The 22,872-nt window shown below is 40.3% G+C and overlaps 1 protein-coding gene across 6 annotated transcripts in view; it reads left to right on the forward strand.

The window, feature by feature from the left end:
- MICU1 (mitochondrial calcium uptake 1) overlaps window positions 1-22,872 on the forward strand; it is a 107,101-nt gene that overhangs the window by 51,303 nt on the left and 32,926 nt on the right. For 5 of the 6 annotated variants that reach the window (XM_062611582.1, XM_062611578.1, XM_062611579.1 and 2 more), the window contains 4 exons: window positions 5,244-5,309; window positions 6,524-6,638; window positions 16,864-16,946; window positions 21,921-22,118. In XM_062611582.1, the coding sequence (XP_062467566.1) occupies window positions 5,244-5,309; window positions 6,524-6,638; window positions 16,864-16,946; window positions 21,921-22,118 (462 nt within the window). The remainder of the gene's footprint in view (window positions 1-5,243; window positions 5,310-6,523; window positions 6,639-16,863; window positions 16,947-21,920; window positions 22,119-22,872) is intronic. The other variant, XM_062611583.1, reaches the window with a different exon arrangement.

Consider the following 22,872-nt stretch of genomic DNA (forward strand, 5'->3'; position numbering starts at 1 on the left):
GGCATCAAAAGTCAACTCATTTTAGAAGCCTGGCTTGGGACATCAGGGTCCCAATTCTAATCCTCCCCCTCAAATTTCCATGACAAATGCCACTGTGATCCTACAGATTGTGATTTCATTACCCTGCAGAGGACTGAGACAGCACAGCACAGGGGAGCAGGAGTGTATACTGTCCCTTTTCTGACGCATTTCCTATTTGCTTTTTCAGCAGGGGTTTCTCCCTTGCATGAGTGGGTCTGCTGCCTGCAAAGGGTTGGGAAAGTCTGTGCCTTTTTTTTTTTTTCTTGGTTGTACAGAATGATGGCCTTGCGTTTCAGGTGCCCTTTGTTTTGAAGGTGATGAATATTTACAGCCTTGCTGGAAGGACAGAATGCAGATTTCTCTTTCCAGTCTCAGGGGACCACCCATAGTAATAATGGCTGCCTAATTCTCTGTATATGTCCAAATTCACAGGGAGAGTACGCAGAGCAAATTCATCCATGACCAGCTCTATACTTTTGTCCCCCTGTATATATATATATAGAGAGAGAGAGAGAAAATAGTCCACAAATCAGAGGTTTTAAAAATCTCTTTATTAAAATACACTCTTGAAAGGTCGTGAGCTGCAGTATTTATCTGCCAACAGTAAATTTTTACCATTTTCTTGTGCTAACACTCACCCACCACACTTTGCTGTGCAGAATCTGTTTGAGTTTGCCTGTGCAAGCATGTCAACTTCATAGTAAATTAATCTAGAGCTACTAGGAATAGTACTGTAAACTTTGCCATTGCAAAAAGAGATTTATGAGTTTCAGAAAGTCCTTGTGCTGCTTCTATCACAACCTTAAACACTTTTCTAATTTAGTGATAGGTATAAAGTGATATTAAAAAAATCCAAGGTAGTGCATCTAAGCAAATTTAGTTTGCATCTGCATTATAAAGCTGTCTTTAAAACCTGTAAGTGTCTCAGTTCTTCTCCAGGTCCCTTTTTCATTCCCATTTCATAACACAGAGGGACCTTCCCCACCTCTTGTTCCCTTTTGAATGTCTGGGCTGAAAGGCTGGATTTTTAAAACCTGATTCTGAAATCCTTTTTATTTCTTTATTTCAGTTTTCTTAATGTCAGTACTGAGGTGCCAGTGTGAGTTGTCATGAGAGGTTGAACTTGATGATGTTTTCCAACCCAGTTGATTCTGTGATTCTATGAAATCTCTAAATATGTGGCTTTGGGTTTTTAAAGTTTATATCTTAAAAAAGAAAGTAAAATGAAAACTCTTCCTCATTTTGGAGCCTTCAGTTCAGCATTTTGATGCAGACACAGTTCGAAGCATCGATATTTTTTAGTTACCATAGCAGGCTGCATTGCCTCCAGTTTTCACTGGCATGTCTTAAGGGTTTTCCCTTTTCTGTCGTCTTTGACAGACTAATACGGAGCACTTGCTGGAAACACATAGAGTGTCTTGGTATATATTTTCCCAGATCTTAAACAGCCCTGTTTGGGGAAGGAGCAGCAGTAGTCTGTGCCAGCATGATGCTATCCTCCAGACTGCTGGACCAGGCAGATAGGAGCTGCATCACTGCACATCTAAATGTTGTGTAGCTCTAATGAGATGACAGAAGCTAGCTAATACATTTTAAAGATGTCAAACAATATGTGTGGTATGAGCTCATAAGTTTTTAAAATTCATTAATTAAATGTACTGTCCAGTAATTTACAGAAGGATTTGTTTTCCTTTCCTTAGAAGGTTTCCTAATAGTTTTTTATTTATAGGGGTGCTGTCTACTGATTTAAGCCCAAGGCATCAAGCCATTTGTAAGCAGGACTAATAGCACATCATGTCTATGCATACTCCTTAATGGTATGTGCACAAATCCTCATGTGGGGTTCTTTTCCTCTGGTTAGAGATTTCATTTGTAGAGAGACATGTATCCCAAAACCGCAGTAATGTGGAGGGCCACCTTCTAAAGCCAGAAAACTCAGAAACAAGGACAGAAATTGTCTATATTAGGCCAACTTGTAACACAGTTTTTAGAAATTCCTACTGTGGAAAAGAGAATGTTTATTTTTAACACTGAACATAGAGCATTTTAACTTCTCTTCCTCTATGCCTACAGCTAACCATGAAAGAAATACGTTTTAGAAGTGTCATAACTGACATAACTGAATAACTGCATAATTGAAGGTGATCAGTTGGGACTGAAAGAGAACTGCTTTGCAGCAAGGTGACTTTACTGAAACATTCATGGTTTTGTATTTGCTTACACAGTATTGGTAACCTTAAAGTATTTCTTTTAAAAAGGAACAAACTGAGTCTGATATTTGTCAATAAAAGATGGTTATGCTTCATCTAGAATTCCTTACTAATTTACAAAACTACTTTCTGATTCTGGAGAAATGCTCATTATCTTGCACGTATTGCATATTTATTTTGATGTCATTTTGGAAGGCATAAGTTGCTGTCAAGTGGCCACATAAGGCAAATAAATTCCTGAAGCTTTGGTTTATATAATTACAAAGGTGATGTTGAAACGTACACAAGTTACCTGAATAAATGTGCTGTAAGTGTTTCCACTCCACATTGAAACACAAACTGTCAACTCTAAGTGACTTTCCAAGAAGGTGTTCTTCCCAAAGAGGCAAATTAAATGCTGGTCATTAAGTAGTTTCTGAAATGCAAAATGAAGTGGAGCTGCAATGATTTAGCTGATAAGGTGCTTCCAAATGTGCAGAGCAAACACCAGCAACGCACCTTGCTTCAGTCTCTGTCTCTACAGAGAAGGCATCCCTTAATTTGCAAAAATACATCTTTTTTTTTCAGATTTATGTAATTAAGTATTTCCATCTTTCACACTTGACTCAGTCCTGGGAAAAGTGTTTTTAAATCCAAAAAAAAGGTAATATTTGGCAAGGAACTGAAGGAATTGATGGGTGTTTTTTTCCCCAAAATCCTTTGTTACCTCTGGGAGCTGCAGCCATTTACTTGGCTCAGGGGATGCTCCAGCAGTAGATCAGGTTTGAGGCAGAGTATGTGAAGTCTGTGATATATCTTAGGGTGCTCTGCTTGCTTGCGGCCAGCCGGTAACATAGGTCTGGGGAGCTGTCTGCGTATGGCATGCAACTTCCCTACAGCACATGGGTTTGGGGGAGGTTGATTGCTGCTACTGATATGTTCAGCCCACGTGATGCTGTTTGATGGACTTGGAGCCTGAGTTTGTCCAGAAGAAAGGGCAAACCAAGCTTCATATTTTGAAACGCAGTTGCATTATCTTTTTTTCACCTGTTGTTCATGTCTGGTATTGTATGATAATCTGCCTGAATGTAAAGAGTTTTATTCCACTGAGACTGGACTAGTGGCTTTTCACTCAATTTACACAGCCATGCTTGTGCCAAAAGCAATGGTATATTTGGATTTTGTTTTCTTTTTACATGTTAATTTGAATGTTTGCTTGTTTGTGTGCTTGTTTAGTATGAATCTACTGCTTGGTTGGAAAATACATCACAATTGTAAACTGTTTCTGTGGCTTGCTCACTCGTGAATGCTCAGTTTTAAATGTCTTTTTGGGTGTACTGAATGATCTTAACCAATTATTCTGTTTTTGGGAATGGATCTAACATAGAGAAAAAATCTGAAGTGGAAGACATTTGACTTTTAACTGAACACTTTGAGAATTAGCATGTCTTCAGGTACAAAAGGGTGTGAAATGTGAAGGTTGTCCTGAAATTCTGTGGATAATGAATTTGTGAAGATGCCATCTCTAAAAGAGGATGGAAGCTTGGAAAGGGATTTTTCCCTACATTTACTGATGTTGTGCATTACCTTCCTGGCTAGAAGGGGTGGTAGAGTATGATGGAAGGAAACTAGACTGTGGAAAAGAAGCTTGAGGTCTATAGACAGTGGTTTTAGATGTTAGTGAGGACTTCAGGTTTTTCCACCTTGAAATTTGAGGGATTGCAACACTCTACATTGTGCTTTGTGAAGTAGGTAGTTTGATGTGGTGGGGTTTTTTGCTGTTTGGGTTTGGGTTTTGGTTGTTTTGGGGGGTTTTGTTTGTTTGTTTGTTTTGCAGTGGCTGGGTTGGTTGGTTTGGGTTTTCTTTTTTTTTTTTTTCTTTTTTTTTTTTTCCTAGGGTTGTAATGCAATTCTGTAGAATATAATGTTTAATGGTGGGGGAAAAGCTCTGAGGAGGATGCTTTCAGCCTTTCCCATAGCGGGGCGAGCTTCCCTTATACTTCGTGGAAAGCAGTCAAACACGCCAGAAGAAAATAGTGTGCCATAAGAAAATAAATGGGAGAGTTGTGATTTTTAAATTATTTTTTCAAAAAAAAAAAAAGCTTCAGTCTTCCTACTGCTGGGAGCCTGAAAATCTCATTGATCAGGTCAGTTGTTATTTTTTACCTGTTAAGATCAGTTGGAGAAATTCCCTTTCCCGTTAGCTGTGGGCAGGGTGAGCAGCATAGCCAGTGTATGTTCTCCTTCCCCAGGTTTCTGACAAGTAGGTGCTTGTTTAAAATAAAAAGTTTTACTTTGTTTGCTCAAAGTAAGATGCAGATGAGTAAATGCTGCTCTCTCCCATCTGTCTGCACCTTTGTATTATTGAGAGCAACTAACTTAATATCTTTTTTTATTGTTAGTCTATGGATGTGGTTTTCAGCTTATGACGAATATTTTGAGCTGTTTATTGCCAACTATGAATTTTAAGTGCAGAAAAGAACCCCATAAAAATTAATAAGCCAACCTCTGGAACTTTTCATGGGATCCTTTGTGCAGGTAAAATAGGATGCTAGTAGCTAGTTTATGATAAATGCTGCTAATGACAGGCAATTGGAAGACGCAGTAAATCACAGGAGCAAGTGAGATGCTGGTGGCAGTGCCACCTGCAGCAGAAAACTGCTTTTTCCACAAATTCTTCCTTCAGTTTAAGGGAAAACCAGGCATTATTTGTTTGTCCTCAACATAGGCATAAGTGTAATTTTGCGTTGGATCCATCTCGATGGGAAAGGAAGCAAAAATGTAAATGATACTTTGGCCTCGTATTCTGTAGGCATAAATAGCAGTTATTTTGCATGGAATGAATGCCATTAGTGTGTTGTTTGCTGTTAGTGGTTCACCTCTTATTAAATTCCTGACACTCTGCAGATGGTAAAGCAGAGCTACTGGGAGATTTATATTTGATCAATAGAGGTGAACTTTATTCACGGGAATCTGTATTTTTGTGTGATCTGTATGATTATTTTGTCTCTTTTCTTGTGGTTTCCGAGCCAGATACGGGTTAAATTTTCATCTAAATTATTAGCTGAGCTCATCCCCACTCTGCAGTCACATACAATGGTGAGTTCTCTCAAAAGAAAAGAAAACCAAACCCAACAAAACTTGAGGTGGATGAGAGACATCAGCTGCAGACAGTGGATCTGACCTGGAAAGGCTATGTGCTAACTCTTGCTGGGATGTCTACTTGGGCTTCTTAGCTGCACCCAGTCAAAGCAACAATGTGGTTGCTTCAAAACTGTCTTGCTTTTCGCAAGTCTAACCATTCAACTTGATATTATGTTTGCCTGCTTATTTTATTGTTGGTTAACCAGTTTTCTTTCCTTTATCTTGTATATGATGGGATCTCCGCTAGACAGAGGTAACAGTGGGGGACAGTTGTGTAGCTGGCCCCTCGTGTGGTGGTGTTTGTTGGTGGTTTTTCCTAAAACCATTCCTAAATTCAGCCTTGCTTTCACCATGCTTGTGTGCTTGCATGACCTGGTTTCTGTGGAATAACCTCATCCATGCCTACTCTCCTATATATTAATTTCATTTTCCTTTGTGTGTGTGTGCCTTCTCCTGCTTTGTTCTTAAAATGGGTCACCAGTGTGGATTTCCTAACAATGTTATGGATCCTTTTCAGTCTTTGAAAGCTTTGCAGATCAAAAGGACTTGGATTTTTGGCTTAGTAAGGGATATGAGCTGATAAAATGTGGAATTTTCTATTAAAAGAACATACTGAAAATTAGCTGGAGAAAGAGAGAGAGAAAGATGGTATCGCTCCTGGTCTTCCTAGTGAGCCTGCTAAGCCAACTCCTGAATCATGTGTTTCTGATAACTTTGATCATACTTTATATTAATGTGAAAGAGTTCTTTGTTGGCTACTGCTACAACAGAATATAACTGCAATGCTATTAGTGAAATACAATAATGTCCTTTTTTTAATCCTATCTTAAGAAATACGATTTTTGTAACAAACTCAAAGATTCAGGCAATTTTAAGCAAAATAGACATAGTTTTATTTATCTGTATTTCAGCTAGGCTAAATCAACTCATTAATATTGTGCAGTTCCTTACCCCTCATTGAGATGGGGAAGCATTGATCTTTGCAGAGCATTTCTGACAGATTTGAAGGCTGGAAAAGGTCCACTGAATATGAATGGAGATAGTAGGGGTGTGTGTACGTAGAATGGTTTGTTGGTGGTAAGGATACAAATAAAGCCTTCCATTTCTCTATTTAATCAATTGCGGTTTTTGTTTTTTTTTTCTGTGATGTGGGTCGAATGAATAAATAGAAATTATCCCAGGAGCGAGAGAAGTTTGCCGATGAAGACAGCATATTTTATGCACTTGGAGAATGTGGACTCATTTCTTTTTCTGACTACATCTTCCTCACAACGGTCCTTTCCAGTAAGTACAGTGGTTTTTTTCCTCTGCAATTACTGCTTTTTTAAGTTTTGAAGGTTTACAAGCAATGAGTTTGCTATTGTTGTCTACACGCATTTCCTTAAAAGGAATTCTTGATTGCCTGAAATGCAGACCGAGTAAATAATTGCTATTGCTTCATCTGGTTTAGACTTAGCTTCGAGTGGTTCAGAAATGTAAACAGATTGATGACTTCTGAAGATTTCTCTTTTTCAAATGTGGCAATTTTTTTTTAATGAGTCATTTGACCTGCTGTTCAAAACTGTAAATGAAGATGTGTTCTTGAGTTTCGTTTGCATGATATTCTTGTATTTGGATGAATACTGCTTTCCAGCTCTTCACTGGTTACCAATCTGTTCAGACTCTCTTCTCCAGTTGCATTTTCACTTGGGTAAGCTCAGGCTTATGCATGATGCAATCTGATGTGAAGACAAATTAAGCTGTTTACATTTCAACAAGTATCATTAGATACCGTCTGTCTTTTCACCCTGCTGTACTTGACTTGCATTTGTGGTATTTCTGTGATCTTCTAATCTGTTCCAGCAAAGTCTTCTGCAGTTGAAGTGCTGACACTTAAAAGTTTGCTTTGCTGGCAAGAAACAGTGAAACTGAAGCCTTTGGTAATGTCAAACAGCATTTCTAGACTTTCTTCACGGGGAAAAGCAATCTAAAAATCTCATTTGCAGGGCTTCTGTAGCTGCTTGGAAGGTGCCGCATCACAGAGCCCACAGAAACTAGTTATTTTTCAGCCCTGTTAGAAAGTGTGCGGTAATGGTTTATATGCCACTGTCCAAATGAACTTGAGACATTTTATTTTCAGACTTCCAAAAAAAAAAAGAGAAAACTCGGCCATCTAATCTTAAAGTATCTGTTTCATGGTGACCTTATTGTAGGACTTAACATGCAGAACACTTCCTGGTTTACTGTAGACCCTCATTGCCCTGTACTGTTCAAGGGAGTCAGCTGGGTAATTCACTTAGGTTTTGTAAAAGCAACAGGTGCTTTATTTTTTTTCCCTGTGCTCTTGCTTACTGTAACATGGACAAATGAGAGGTAGCTCTTCCTTTACTGAGGATCTATTATCAGGGAGAAGCAATGTTCAAGGTCTTGTTTCTTAGCAAATGGACATGGTAGGGGAGACGTGTGTGACCTTCATGTTGTGAAAACAAACACTAAGAGATAAAGCTAGTTCAAGGCAGGGAATTTGTTTTAGGATTTCAATCTACACTCTCTTTTTTTGATATTTTTATTTTTTATTTTTTGACAGTCTCAGTCCTGACTCCTCAGACTTTGGCTGTTCCTCTCTTACATAACTTTAGCCTGTGCTGAAATTATCTAAGGTATTTTCGCTTGTGTAACGAGGGCTTCTCATCTGTCACAAGTGACAGTGAACTCCCAAGCCTGTAGTACTGCATTACTCAATGTGGTTTAGAAAACACTTGTGCCCTTGGCTTTATGGCTGTGCTGGTGGTGAGCAGCCCCCTAATCAAGTATTCAGGGTGCAAAATTATTTTCAAGTCCTTCCACAGGCAGCAGTAAGAGAAATTGTTCTTGCTTTGGTTTTATTTCTTTGTTCTGAGAATAAAAGAAAAGGGACCTCCTTGTGTTAAAGTAGCAAGCAGCCAGCCCTGGTCTGGAGGATTTTCTCCTCTTGTTCTTGAACTTTTAAACATGCTCACAATTATTGAGGAATCGAACTAAGGAGAGGGGAAAGAATTGAGTGGTGTGTACTTTGAGGAATGGTGTGAAGGGTGGGCAAAGAAGGAGCTTTCAAAAAGGAAAACCACAAAAAGGCAAGAAAAGTGTTCTGGGATTCTTAGGCTGGCTGGTGGGTATTTTGGGAGTTTTCTGTATAGTTACTGAAGATGGAGGAATGTTTCTGGAACCTACTGTCAAACAGCGGTTCCCCAGAGGAAGAGTTTTGATTTCATTTTTAAAGTATTTGCTTTTATAAAAGTAAAGCTCTCAAACAAACCTTGCCCTATGGCTAAGTAGAAAATACACTGTTATGCCACACTGGATTACTCTCCAATTAGTAAGCGCTATCTTTCAGGGATACTGTAGTTTATGTTTGAGTTTGTTTTTTTTTTTTCCTCTGGGAAATAAAAGGGAATGAGGAAAATACATCTTCAACCTGACAGTTGTTTTTCTCACTTTGTTGCTTAAATAACTGGAACACGAAGGAGGTATCTGGATGAGATTGAGCTGTAGATTACATCAAATAGCTAAAAGTCACTAATTATTGAGAAAGGAAGGTGCTGTATTGAGGACTAAAGCAGGATAATCAGAAAGGGGAGTGTGAGATCAGCTCTGGGGGTGGGAGGCAGCAGGGAGAGGCGCTCCCCTGCTGTGTGCTCAGAAAGAATAGGTGGAAATCAGTCGTGTTCTAATCTGGCTTATTGAACTCAAAACTGATCAATGATAACCTCTGAAAACAAGAAAACCAAAGGGCTCTGTGTTGCCGTGCTCCTTGGGAGGGTTGCGCCCAGCAAGTCTGCTGAGATGGCTCCTGCCCATCTCCCTGGGTCTGCCAAAAGCACTGCTGGGCTTTGAGAGCTTTTCCCAAAGCTTTCCATTTAATTAGTTTTTGCAGCTTGAGCTGAAGCTCACTTCAGTTGTATTCTCTGAAACGTGGACCATGTGGCAGCTGCCAGAGAGAGAGAGGAGGAGAAAGGGCTGGAGGCTTCATCTGTATGTTGCTCGCAGAGAGCTGTTTGCATATTGCACAGAAAATTAAGTCTGTCACCATATCTTATTTACAAGTGATTTTTCACTCTAGCACTGTCTGTTCTTGTCAGTTGCCATGTTTCTGTGAAAATGTATTTTTGAAGCAACTAATAAAATAGCATTTAGCAGCTTCACAAAGACAACTTTCTGTTAAGGGCAATGAGAACTGATCAGCCTTAAGGCTACCTCATGGTTTCTGTTGCTTCAGTCGCTCCTTGTTTCTTGGGGAGGAGGTAGAAAGATGAGCAAAGTATGGGATAAGCAAAATGTTGATGGGATTTCCTCAGGGTCCTTCAAATGTCATAGGAAAGCAAAGACTGCACTTCTCTGATTAAAGAAGTTTTTGCTTTTGAACTTGCAGAGCAGGTGGAGGAAGTAGAGAAAGAGCAAACACGGTCCATTTTCCAGGCTTGCTAATGCCTACTTGATTAACGGGTACCAAAAGGAGCTGGGCATTAAAAGAATAAGTTGGTGTTGTTTCTGTAATTGGACTATCACTGGACTGTCCCAGCCCTGGAAGGAGGGTTAAATAGCATTGGCTCTAGCCAAAGTAATTACTTTCTTGCCAGGGCTTTTGGAGCAGACCTCCAGGTCCTTTTTCGTTCTCCTGTGGATTCTTTCTAGAGCATGGCATGCTGTTGTCCCTTATGAGTAGTAGCCTGCAAGAAGCCTCTTGCCTAGGATAGATTCACTCTTTTTTTGGTTGTTGCTGTTGTTTTCTTTCACCTGTGTAGGAAATATATCCCGAGCCATCTAGCTCTGGAAATTATTTTCTGGCCAAATACTGAGCACTGTGCAGGTCCCTGCGATGGAGTTGGCACTACATGTCCTCCCACACTGCTGCATGCAGGTGATGTATCTCGAGGGTCTGTTTGCATTATGGCCATTTTGAATATGTATTGCTGACTGACACAAATGTCTTCAGCCTCATTCCCTGCCACAGGTGAGATCTGTTATCTTGCAAATGGTGTTTTAATCCTGTGAAGCAGCAGTAAGTGCCGTAGGGCTTGTTTCTACAAAAAAAGAAGTTATAAGGTTGCTTTGAGTTTGTAGGATTTTTTTTTTTTTTGTGGTACTGTTCATGTTAATTTTTAAACTTTCAAGACCCTCTTTTTACCCACATGCATATACATGGGTCCGTCTCAGCTACACTGGTGCAGGGATGTCTTCAGTACCTTTCTACCAGCCCAGTCACTGTGTGGGATTTCTGAGATGTATCTGAGCAGCACAGAGATCTTCTTCCAAGGCATGTCCCAACTTCCAAATGTAAGCATGGTTACTTCATGTTAGACCGAGGGCTGTCTGGCAGCATCCCCCTTCTGCCATGGACTGGTAGCCATGCTGAAGGACAGAAACTGGACAGATTTCTTGTAATTAGTAGTTTGGGATCTTCCCAAGCAGAGCTGGACCTCTCTGGCTTGAAAACCAGTGTTAGGAAATAGGATGCTCTACCACCCTCTCTGCCTGCAGTCTTTGTCTGTTCAGCTCTTCACCCCTTGCATTTGCATGGTGTGGTGGGCTGATGGATCTCCACCAACCTTCTGTACCGCAGAGGAGAGTAAATTTGTGGTGGGAAAGGACTGCTCTGCATGTAGCAATTTGTAGCCTGATTGACATGTTCCAGAATTACCGAACTAGGAAACAGAGTAGCCATATCCCAGAGCCTGCAGATGTTTGGGGTGTCCTGTTTCTCTAGGGGTTCTCTGGAGGGTGCAGCTTCTAATGACCTTTGTCTGGAGCTGCAGTTTCCACAGTTTTTTTACCAGGTCCTTATTTCAGGGTGTCATTTAAGAGAGAATCTTGATTTCCAGCAGTGTTATACAAGTCATGTGGCAACTGCTGAGAAGCCGTTGAAAGGTAAGTCTTGTACACCAGCTGAGGCGCTGTCACATTCTCTCAAATCTCTGAAACTGAGGCGTGTATTTGACGTTAAAGACAAAATACAAAATTTGGTGTTAAAATTACTCAGTTTCTTTGGTTCATAAGCTAACAAGCAAAATAAAAATGTGAAGCAGCATAGTATTTTTTCTTTAATTTCTTTATTGCCTAAGTAGAAGGAAGATGAAAGATGAAAAATGGCATTATCTGGGACATCACTCCAAGGAAAAATGTACTGCATGCTTGGCACAAATTTCTGTATCTGGAGGTAGCAAACTGTCATGGGACAACTTTCCAAAGGTGGATCAGAGCATCTCTTCACATTGCTGATCCTTTAGCTGTTCCTTATGCCTGTGTCTGATCCATGTTCTTCTGTACAAGGTGACAGTTTATTTTGGATTTTACCTGTCAACTGTACTAGTTAACCCCTTATTAGTCTTCTGTTGAGTGCCTGACACTGTCTCTGGTGACAATGTGAGCATGTGCAGCTCAGTAACCTTGGAGCTTGGTACTCAAGTAGAGCTTGAATCCACATGTCTGGGTTTAAACATGTGAGCCCTCAGCATGGATTCAGAGTGAGGAGCTAACACAAGCTTGATTTCTCTTGGTCTGGGTTGTTCAGAGCCTTACAGTTAGCAGTGGTGGTGTTTTTACCTTGCAAGACCAGCAAAAAAAAAAGTTGGTGGGATTTGGATTTTTCTGAAATAGTGGAATAATTTGAAAGGAAAATACATGCAGCATTAGGACTGTTTAGTGGGGTTTCCCCCCATATATATATTGTAGCTGGGGCTCAACTGTCTGTATTCTATGGGTGGTTTGTGCCCTATGAAGCTGTAACTCTGTTTTCAAAAAAAAAAATAAAATCAGAGCATTTTAAAATTCATTATGTGAAAGCACATCATCTTTCTCTATTCCTGATGCAGTTGCTAACAATAAACTAAATACTGATGCTGGTCTGCAGGCTGTGATTTTGTAAGGGTAAGCTCATCTATGACCCTGATTCCTTCCGTCAGACAGAAATGTTCCAATTCAGAAAGGTACAGAAACATTTCTTGGCTAAAATACTGCTGTGCAAAGTGAGATAGAATAATGACCATGTTGATTCACATAACTTAAGGGGGTGGGGAAATTTGATTAATCTTTGGCTGGAGGAAAAGGTAAGCTTTTTTTTTTTTAATGCTATGGCCTTAAAGAGGAAAAGAAAGAATACAATTACAGCTGCAAGGCTTGAGCATCCATCTCTCTAAATGAAAACCTGTTTGTACTTTAGGAGAGGACTGTGTTAATTTGTAATTGATTGTGAAGAGACATTTTATTAGTTTCAGGGTACTGTGGCCTTTGCAAATATATTTTTTCTTAATTTTTAGATAGATGGGAAATAAGTATTCACAGGGTATTTAATTCCTAGTGATTAACTTTCCTCAGAATAACTCCCCAGCCAAATTCTTGATCTTTCTTCCCACACTGGTGTTGCCTGGGGCATTACTGGGCTTTGAGATCAATATGGGAGGCTTGAGCTCTTTTGTGTTTGAATTCCCAACGGAAGATGAGACATTTCAGGGTTTTCAAAGGAGTAGCCAGAATTTTTACATCCTTTAGGTAACATCACCAAAACCCACCCTACTTTGTCAAAGAAATTCTCAACTTCACCTGAAGGGAGCAATGTTTATTCTCAAAAAGGGTGTTAAAAATAGTTTTCTTAAAATGCAGTACCTCTGCTGGAGGTGGGTGTTCTGCAGACAATTTTTGTGAGTATTGAGCTTGGTGGGAAGATCACATGAGCGCAAAAATAGTAAAATGTGGCTTTTCTCATCAGTGAGCATTTGCTGTCTTTCAAGAATACATTGCTTCTGGTGAGAGTAAATGGCAATAAAGAGCAATTGAGTGCTACAGATTGGTCCATTGAATAATTGAAAATAGTTGAAAATTACATACTTGACTTAAAGATGCCTCATCAAACCATCTAATTCCTCAGAGGTTCTCTGGAGCTTTATACTGATGGATAGAGTGGTTTTTTTTTCAGTATGGTGAGTGCTGCTGCTTATCATCTGCTTGTCTGGTTGAGACTGGTCATCTTCATAATGTTACTGTGTGGCTTTTTGCTTTAATTATAGCCTTTCTGTTCCATAATGTTTCATTTGAACAAATGAGTTAAGAAAAATATTAATTGTCCTTTGCACTAACTCCCTGGTGAGTCGAAAAGCAACTTGGTGTGTAGAGCTGAGGGACCTATAGATCTACGGAACGATTTCAACCTGATCTTTTTAGCTACAGTTACAAATATCTACAAGCTAGAAGTACGTAACTTATCAGTTGGCATTGTTGTGGGCACCAGTACCATGTTTTCATGTTAATGATTTGGAAGAATCATTAGGAAGTCATATCCTGAACACCTACAGACTAGAAATAAAACTGGAAAAGAAACTGCAGTTGCTCTCACCAGTTCCTGACTCATTGCCCAAAGGAAATGAGATGCAATGAAACATCTTGATTCTTAATAATGTCAAAAAGGATGGCAAGGAGATAGCTCACAAAATCAGAGAGCTGAAAATGCAGCAAAGCACTTGGAAAAAGAGCAGAAGTGTTTTTCCCTTATAAAGACAGGTATTGCACTGTTTTAAAAGCAAACAGTCCTTTAAGTGGTTTTAATAACTATTGCAGGAGGAATATTGTGTTCATTTTGGTGCGTTTTAATTAAGGAAGTGGTGGGGAAATCTGGAGACACTGCAGTCAAGAACGGTAAAATTTGGGGCAGAATAAAAGGTGGGGGGGAAGCTAAGTTTAACTAGGCAAACTGGTATCTGCTGCTCTTATGGTCTGCAAATTTCTGAAATACGTAAATACAAGAGGAAGAAGAAAAATGGAGGTTGTAAAAGCTGATGTAACCACGAGTAGTGGGGCAGGATGGGCAAGGGGAGTCAGCTGCCATTGGGATGACTCTTCCTCAATAAATCCTGAGCAGAAATGTCATGCCTAAGAGGAGAGGCAGAAATCATCTTGTCTGGGACCAATACATTCAGGGACATGCATCTTAATGAACATTTCCTCCTGAGCAGGAGTGGGATGAACTAATTGTCTTTGGTGCCCTCTGGTTTCCCTGGTTCATACTCACATTTGTTGGATATGTGTCATTACAAGTAGTTGGAGTTGGATACGCAGATCAGAGGAAGAAACGGGTTGTGTCATTTATTAGCTAAAGGGTTGAAGTAATTAAATTTGCCAATTTAAAGCTACTTTCTTTCCCTGTCCTTCGAAAATACTGACCCTGCAGATTTTTGGTGCTGAACTGTTCATTTTAATTTTGCAAGTGATGTTCTCCTCTGGGAGTTTGATAAACTGCTCTTGAAAATGTGTATTAGAGAAAGGAAAGGAAGGAAATGGACTTTGGGAGGGGTAAGTTAAGTATCTCACTTTCTCTGTTCACCCTGTTGGTACAAATGGAACATGGTATAATGTATTTCCGTAAAGAAAAAGGGGAAGGGAGGGCACTCACCAAAAAAATTACACCCATTTTTAACAGGAGTAAAATATTTTCCTATCTCATAATATGCATCATTGTACCCTGGCAGAGAAAATAGGGGAAGAAAGATGAGATGTGTGAATTGCTCTTTTTCTAGTATCTTGTATCTGTTTGAGAGTTCTGCATATTCCTACTTTTCCTCATAGAGGAAACAACATTTTCCATGCAGCACTAGATTTTTGTGGCTAAGAAGAAATTGCTTCCAGGCTTTCATGCAGTACTTGCAATTCAACTGAATAACATTGGATGTGTTATAGAAACACTAAGAGGATAGTTGGAAGGTGCTTAATATTTATTATTTAATATAATTGTGGAATTAATCACTGGAAATGAAGGATGGCTACAGAGGAGGCTTTTTATATAAATCCCTTTAATTAGATTGCATCATTGGAGAGATTATAAAGTTGGTGTTGGGCACAGCCACTCCCCCTGATTATAGCTCAGCTCATGCAGAATTAACAAGTGATGGTGAGCAAAGGTCTCATCCCAGCAGACAGGACAGAGAAGCTGAGTGGAGGAGACAGGGCTTCTGCTGCAGGGTTTTGTAGGGATAACCCACCATGTGCTGCTGGCAATTGCCTGGCTTGTAGGAAAGATTGCTTATCCATGTGGTGTTTGGTATTTAAAACCCCAAAAAAGTGGCATGAGGAAAATGGAAATCCAGAGATGATAACAGCAGGACTGTATGTCAAGTGGTTTAGCTACAGGCCATTCCTGCCATTGAGTTTAATGTTGTTACACATCTGTTTAAGGCAGAAAGTGAAAATGTGATCTCATTAACTCTGCTGAATCTTGTAGCGATAAAGTGCTACAGTTTATTACAGTAAGGGCAAAACCTGTAAAAGTCTCCTGGCCTTAAGCTGAAGCTGTAACTAATGTCCAAAATTCAGTTCAGTTAATTCCATATTAATTTCTTTTTGTCTGAGTGATTCATCTTTGCATCCTCCCTTCCACCTTCATCTGGGAGATGCATTAGCACAGAAGGGCAGTTGCAGAAACTCATTCCTTTTTGAGCATCTGCAAGAAATACTCAAAGTTGATTGCAACAGATTACATTAAAGGGGGATGAGCTTCACCAGTGATGTACATCCTCCTGCCGGATTTGGGTATGGAAGAGCTATCTTCAGAACACAAAAAAGGTGCCAAGTTTTAATTGTCATTTAAGATTGCACTAGCAATTAAGCACTAGCTATAGCCTAGAGGGTTCCCTAGAAATCCCAGCAAACACCAAAGTTCCTGTAGGTGTTATCTATTTGAAAGTAGCAGAGCAAGACAAATTCTCATATATTAACTTAATTTGGAAAAAAATGTGGCAGTGTGGTGTAGCTTTAAATGCTGATGTATTACAGAGCCCAAATTGGAAGCGTACCGAAATTTTTCGGTGGGATGCAGGGGAAGGAATGTGGTTTTGCTGTGATGGGTGGCTGTGAAGCAGTACTTTTGCAGAGTTCTGACTAGATAGGCCATGACAACATAAACTAAATGCAATGAAAAATAAGGTACCACACTACAGCGAGTGTGTCTTAGCTGGTGAGCATCAGCTCGTGCGTTATCTCAATGTCATAACTGGACTGAGACAGAATTGGTAATGATTTGTTTAAATTTGTAGCACAAGACAAGAGCTGAGCCTGGGATAGAATTACTCAAAGTCCATGTCTGCTCCTCAGCCACTGGCTGCTTCACAAAGCATTGAGAGTGCTCTGCAGTGCTGAAGGAATGTCCTCTGGCCAAATTGGTGTTCCGCTTTATGAAGCGGGCTGAAGCTCTTTCTACAGCATCGTCTTCTGTTGATTGTCAGTAGAAATATAAGATGGCGTCTTGGTTTTTTCTACCTGTAAATGTAATAAATTTTGTTCAAAAAGCATCTCCTCCTCCCAGCCTCCTTGCTGAGACCTTTGGTAAAGGGAGCTGCATGAAGCCTGTAGTTAGAGGTTCCCAAGAACTGTATTTTCATATTAAAATTGCAAGAATTGCAGAAAATTGCATTTGGATAAAGTCATTCTGAACTTGTGCTGGTTTTATTGAGCTTTTGTATCTTTATTAACTGGTGTTTGTTTTGTATTGCCTTGTTTTCTTTTTATGTAGCTCCCCAGAGGAATTTCGAAATTGCCTTTAAGATGTTTGATCTGAACGGCGACGGTGAGGTGGACATGGAAGAGTTTGAGCAGGCAAGTTGAATGACAGGTTGAGTTCTTAATGCTATGGCATCTTAGTCATAAGTGCAGCGCTCCTCTGCAATGTCATTGTGAATTATTTTTGTGGTTAGTGCTGGTTTACGTCTTTTTCTTCTGTCTTGCCTTAGTGCCTGCCTTTGTTCTTTTTGTTTTTTAACTGGATATTTCAAGGCAGTTTTTCACTCAACTAGGACAACTTTAAGTATAAACTCTGATTTGCTATGACTTTGTCACTAAGGTATCTTTCTTTACAAGATGTTACCTCCAATGTAGAGAAAGAATTTTTTTCACTCTACTGGTGTCATAGGATTTTGATCCTGTTCTCTTCCACAGCTTTTACTACATTCCTTAATTTTGTTTATCTTCAGAGAATAACTAGGATGAATCTGCTTCGAAGAAGAATTTAGCCACTTATTTCCATGTAATCGAAAGCATGTTATTAGGGTGTTTTTTTTCCCCTACTACTTACAAGGTTTCATCAACAGGGAGCTTGATGCAAGCTTTTTAATGAGCTTAGCCTGCATGTCTCACACTAGTGAGGTCCTCCTGAAAGCTGTAGTTTGTGATTGTGTTAGCATGAGAATACATTGAAGACTTGAGTTCTCAGTGGAGAGATCTGACCTCCTGAGGCAGAAGGTATGGTTTTCTTACCTATGTAGGAAACAGCCTTAAGGCTTTGGAAACTCATAAACATCCTGAAGTCCCTGAATATTAGCAAAGCTCCCAGTGTGTGCTACTCATGAAAGGAAAATAAATGCATTTGCAAACAAGGGAATTGACCGGTTGGGTGGAAACTCACCATCTCTGTTACAGAAGAACAAGGTAGAGGAGATACACCACTCACTAATCTGCCTAATATTCATGTGGCCCCTGGCACTTCTGTGACCCGATATCCCTTAGAGCAGTATGTTTAGTGGGCAAGTGGAAGCTTCTGCTTCTGGGCAAAGGAAATTGTACTCTCTGGTTTAAAAAAATAACCTGCCCTTGCCAGGCTTTTTACACTGGAGGACATCCATATTTGGTGAAGGGGAAAAGCTGTGTACTGATATCTAAGAACAAAACAGCCGTGAATAATCTAGTTACAAATTCTTACTCATCAGTTGTTTGAAAGACTGGTTAACTTTGGAAGAGTCCTTAAGAGGGCATGCTTGGAGTGCTTGCTGTAAATGGGAAGTACTAGTGGCAAAGCAGGTCTGTTTAATTAATTCCCTCCTCCTAATCTTTTGCAGTCATCCTCTTTGAATTATTACCTGTGGGTATGATGTCATTACTATGAGTTTGCTCCAGAGCTGTACGTTTTATGTGTTTCTGCAAGCTTTGGAGAAGAATGGAGTATATTTATCTCCAATATGATATCCTTTCACTTGACAGTTTGTAATGTAAACACAGCGGTTTGTTCATGTTCCTTTAAGTGCAGATTTGAATACACAGCCATGTACAGGTTATTGTGCTGTTTGACACTGCCTCCCTACAAGCTACTGATTTAGCTATGGAAAATGAAGTTTCCTGTTTTCCCAAGTAAAAAAAAAGAAATACTGTTCTTCCTTCTGCTTGCACAGTGCAGGATACAGCACTCCACTGCACTAATCTGATAATATTTAACAATTCAAGAGTGTTTTACACTAGCTACTAATGTTTTAGAGTGAAATCAATTATGGAGATAAATGAATTCAAGAAAAGTGGGGAACAGTTAACCGCCTACCAACAATGTAGTGATGCCAAGGTACGAGCGCAGGTGTCATGTTTAGCTCTTTTATTAGCCATGTAAAGTAAGAATGCTTCTTGAGGATGAATGTTTCAGAAGTGCTATGAAGATGAGGGTACAAAATTGGATTATCTCAAATCATCTGGTAGGCAAAGGGACATTATCTGTGCATTAAGTCATATAAACGTCCTTAGAAGGGGAACATACTTTTGTTAAGCTTGTTACATGCGTCACTGCCTCTATATAAGGGAATAAAATTCCTGGGTAGCATCAGAATATTTTGGTGAAGTCTGATCTTCCAGAGCTTTTGAGTCAGAGAATGAAGGAGCTGTTTTGGAAAGTGAGAAGCAGCTGGCAGTACTTTCGCAGGTATCACTGTAACCTATTTGCTGCACTTCCCAAAGATAATTAATAGCTTCAGCAGGAGGCACATATATAGCAATAAACATATAACACACACAACATTTTGTATACTCTGTTTCACTCCCTGTGTAAATGCCTGAGTAAACATGAAGGATGGCAGGGTTTGCAGATTTGTCCCATACACATCTTACCTGGTAGGGGCAGCTGGAACTGGCCCTTCAAGGAGATTTGCCGACAGAGGTAACATCAGCTTAAAAGAGCAACATTGCTTTGAGGAGAATGGGTAGAAGAAGAAGGGAAAGAAAAGGGTCGCCAGAGAAGCATCATACTGTCCCTGATAGCTATGAGCTCATGGAAATGAATTTCATACTCGTTTTTCACACATAGTCATCGGAGACACCCAGCAGCGGGTTCCTCTTCTCATTAATGTCTGCAAAACCTTAAGAGTATTCATCAAGAAAGGAAATTACTTGCAGTAATTTAGCTAATATGCAAGCAAGTCAGAGGCTTCAGCTGCCTAATAAGAAAATACTGAATTTCTCCAAGCCTCACTGAAGAGCCTCAGATTTTTTCCCCACCTGATGCATATGATCAATGCATAGTGCTGAATAGCTCGGTGCCTGCATCAGTATCATCTTCACCTTTTCATCTTTCAGCATGTAAATTGTTTGCTTACTTTTCTAGTTTTAATTAAAAAGCTGAATGAAAAGTAGTAAACTTGCAGGCAGTGTTACTTGTGATTTCTTGTCAAACCATTAACTATTTTCATTGATTTTTTTAATTGGTTTTCCTTGTCTGGTGCAAAAGGTGGAACAGAACACAAACACTTAGGCTGAAATACACACAAAAGGCAGGGAAGCATCTCTGTGCTTCACATCAGAGTATGATCGATGAACTGTGGGGGAGGACAGCACTGGCTGGGCTGGAGGGCAGCTTCTTGCAGTGGTTTCCTGCCTTTCTCGGTGTTAGATGGATTGCCTAAGATAGGGACCAGCCAAATAATTTTGGCTTCAGTGCCTACAGATGGATTTTCAAACTGTAGGACACTTTTTTCCTTTCTTTTCTGAGAGAAAGAGTGGTGTAGGATGCCATATAAATAACACCCAAGAAAACATGCTCTATTGAACAGTCTGCAATGTGGTAAACATTCACTTCTGCAGAAACAGGGGCATTTTTCCAAGCTGGTCATAAACTGCATTGCTTCAGACAGTTTATAAATATTTGTCTCCTAAATGTGCTTGCAGGTCTTGCAGTTAAAGTGGAGCACAAAGCAAAATAAGGAGATGCTATTTACAGGGCAAAAATCCTTCCTTGCATCATAGTGCGTATTTTAAAAAAAGCCTCAAAACCTTTTTTTATGGGGTTTTGTTTTTTTTTCCTCTGACTTGATTTTTCTTTGTAGTGGAAGAATAGCCAGGAGTCTGTGTTTCAGAGGCAGCATTTCAAGTGGGGGAAGCCCAGCAACAACATGCAGTGTTCTCCTCCACAGCATCCCCTTTGGGGTAGTTTCAACCCTTGCTCTGTTGTTAGGAAAAAAATGAACACACCATATACCGTGATAACAAGGTTCTGGCATCCTTTCGACGGCTGGAGCTCTTGGCAGCTGTTTTTCTTCCTCCAGCTTTTGTCAACAGGAGGAAGAGGCTGAAGGTAAAGCAGCAGTGTTAGCTGGAGCTTCGGGAAGTCTCTGCTGTTGAGACTTTGCTGAGTGCCAGGCAGCACACCGGGTAGCTCTTTTTTCCCTCCTTTCTTACACATCCTTAAAATGAATTCTGCTGCTGCCTTGTTGGAAGAGATGAGTTGTTACACAAAAAATAAGCCTGGCTTCTCATGTCCCAGCAGCAATCATTCAGATGGGCAGGTGCTGGGAAGGGGGTAGTAGGATACTTGGGGATGGAGAGAGGAGGGGATTGAATATTTGGCTTGGCTGTCCCCTTAAATTAGCACAGGACCCTTACAATAACAAACTCTTGATTTTTCAGGCTGTGGCATCCTTGCTGTTCAACCTTTTGTTGTAGGGGTCAGGGAAGTTGTCCTGCATGTCCTCGCTGTGTGCCATAGCATCCGCTCAAGTTGAGCAGTGCTTTCAAGAAGGCACCAGGGCACTACTGAGAGCTCAGAGGAGAAGAAGGAGGAAGGTTGCCTGTGTGGTTTGTCTGAGATATTGCTCTTATAATGTGTGCTTTCACACTTGGCTGTCTTTGTGCAAATATCCTGGTCTGCCAGTAACTCAGATACTTCTGCATCATTTATTCTGCTAGTGCTGCCGTTGGGATTGTATTTGGCCTGATGCAGCCTATAGGACTTTTGAAGAGCTCTTTGTTGCAGGTGGGTCAGTCCCTGCTTGCAGATCAGCTTGCTGCACAGCCCCAGGGATGGAGGATTCTAGCCACGGTAGAAAGCAGCAGGCAGCAAGGAGCATGTGCTTCTGGGTTAGAAAACCCCTGGTTGTGTACACAAAAGGAAAGGAAATACAGTGTGGGCTTACTGAGGTTGGTGTGAGCTGACAAGGATGTGTAGTATAGTAAGAATGGAAGCTCCAAAACGTGTGCAGGTTTGTTTTCTTCCCCACAGTTGTCTTGGCTTTCTTTCCTCCTGCAACTTTTCTGGGAAAAAGCTGCTCTCTGCTGACCAGGCTTAGGATCAGTGCTAGAGAGCTAATCTGCAGACTGAATTGTTTCTTAAGAGTCATCTAAGCATTTCATACTCTTCTTTCTTTAAAAAGAACTGAAAAAAAACCCAAAGCCTAAGTTCAGCCAAATTTTTGAGTTATGTCTTTCAAGAATTATTTCAGGAAGAAAAAGGTCGCACATCTAAGCATGGTGTACTTTGTGCTGATACTTGACTAGTATAAGCCCCAGTGCTGTCTTTTAAACTAGCATCCTTCTTCTTATTTTTAGGTCCAGAGCATCATTCGTTCCCAAACCAGCATGGGAATGCGTCACAGAGACCGGTCTACAACAGGGAACACACTGAAAACTGGCTTCAACTCTGCATTGACAACATACTTCTTTGGAGCGGATCTGAAGGGGAAGCTGACCATCTCCCACTTCCTCGACTTCCAGCGTAAACTGCAGCATGATATTCTGAAACTTGAGGTTTGGGTTATTTTTACACATGGGAGAGGGCAGTACAGCATGGACTATGCTGCATGATGTGATTCCTGGAGGAAGAGCAAGAGTGTGGGAAGGGTTCAGAGAGAATTACTACAGCTACAGCTCTTGGCACTCATGGATCTAGTCTGTTGTTAAATTTCTGATGAACATTTTGGTGCCTCTGGCACTTGTCATGAACATCTCCAGCTTTTGTCCATAGTTGCTCTTGTGGAGTTGAAGCAGCAGCCAGCATGGCTGTCCCTCCATGTGGTACTTGCCTTGCTGTTGTCTTGGCACTACCAGTGGAGATGACTGAGATGCTTTAGAAAAAAAGAACCAGTACAGGGAATGTGGGGCATGTTACTACCTTACTGAGGAAAGTTTGTGTCAGTCCTAATGAGTGAGCTGTGTCCTGGGATGACCAGGGTTTACAAAATCCCCAAAACTCTTCACCTCTGCTTTTGACCCTGCCTTCTTGTTTGCTTCACTACTCTGAATATTTCTGCAATGTAAGTGTTCAAGCCTTGTTTGAATCCTTCTAAATAGGTGATCTCTGTTACATGACCCCCATTATTCGTTCCCGGATTAATGTGCTTTATAAAAAATGTCATCCATCTCTTCCGAGATTTTTTTACTTTTGAATTGAATTGAAGGCCTCCTTTTTTTCTTTGCATGAGTTAATACCAGCTCCTAATCTTGTACCTCTAGTCACATAGCCTGAATTTAAGCATTAAGCTTTAAAATTTGGTTCTTTTGA

Source organism: Pezoporus occidentalis, unplaced genomic scaffold (assembly GCF_034315485.1).
Source record: "Pezoporus occidentalis ecotype Australia unplaced genomic scaffold, CSIRO_AGI_Poc_V1 ctg155, whole genome shotgun sequence".
Classification (NCBI taxonomy): domain Eukaryota; kingdom Metazoa; phylum Chordata; class Aves; order Psittaciformes; family Psittacidae; genus Pezoporus; species Pezoporus occidentalis.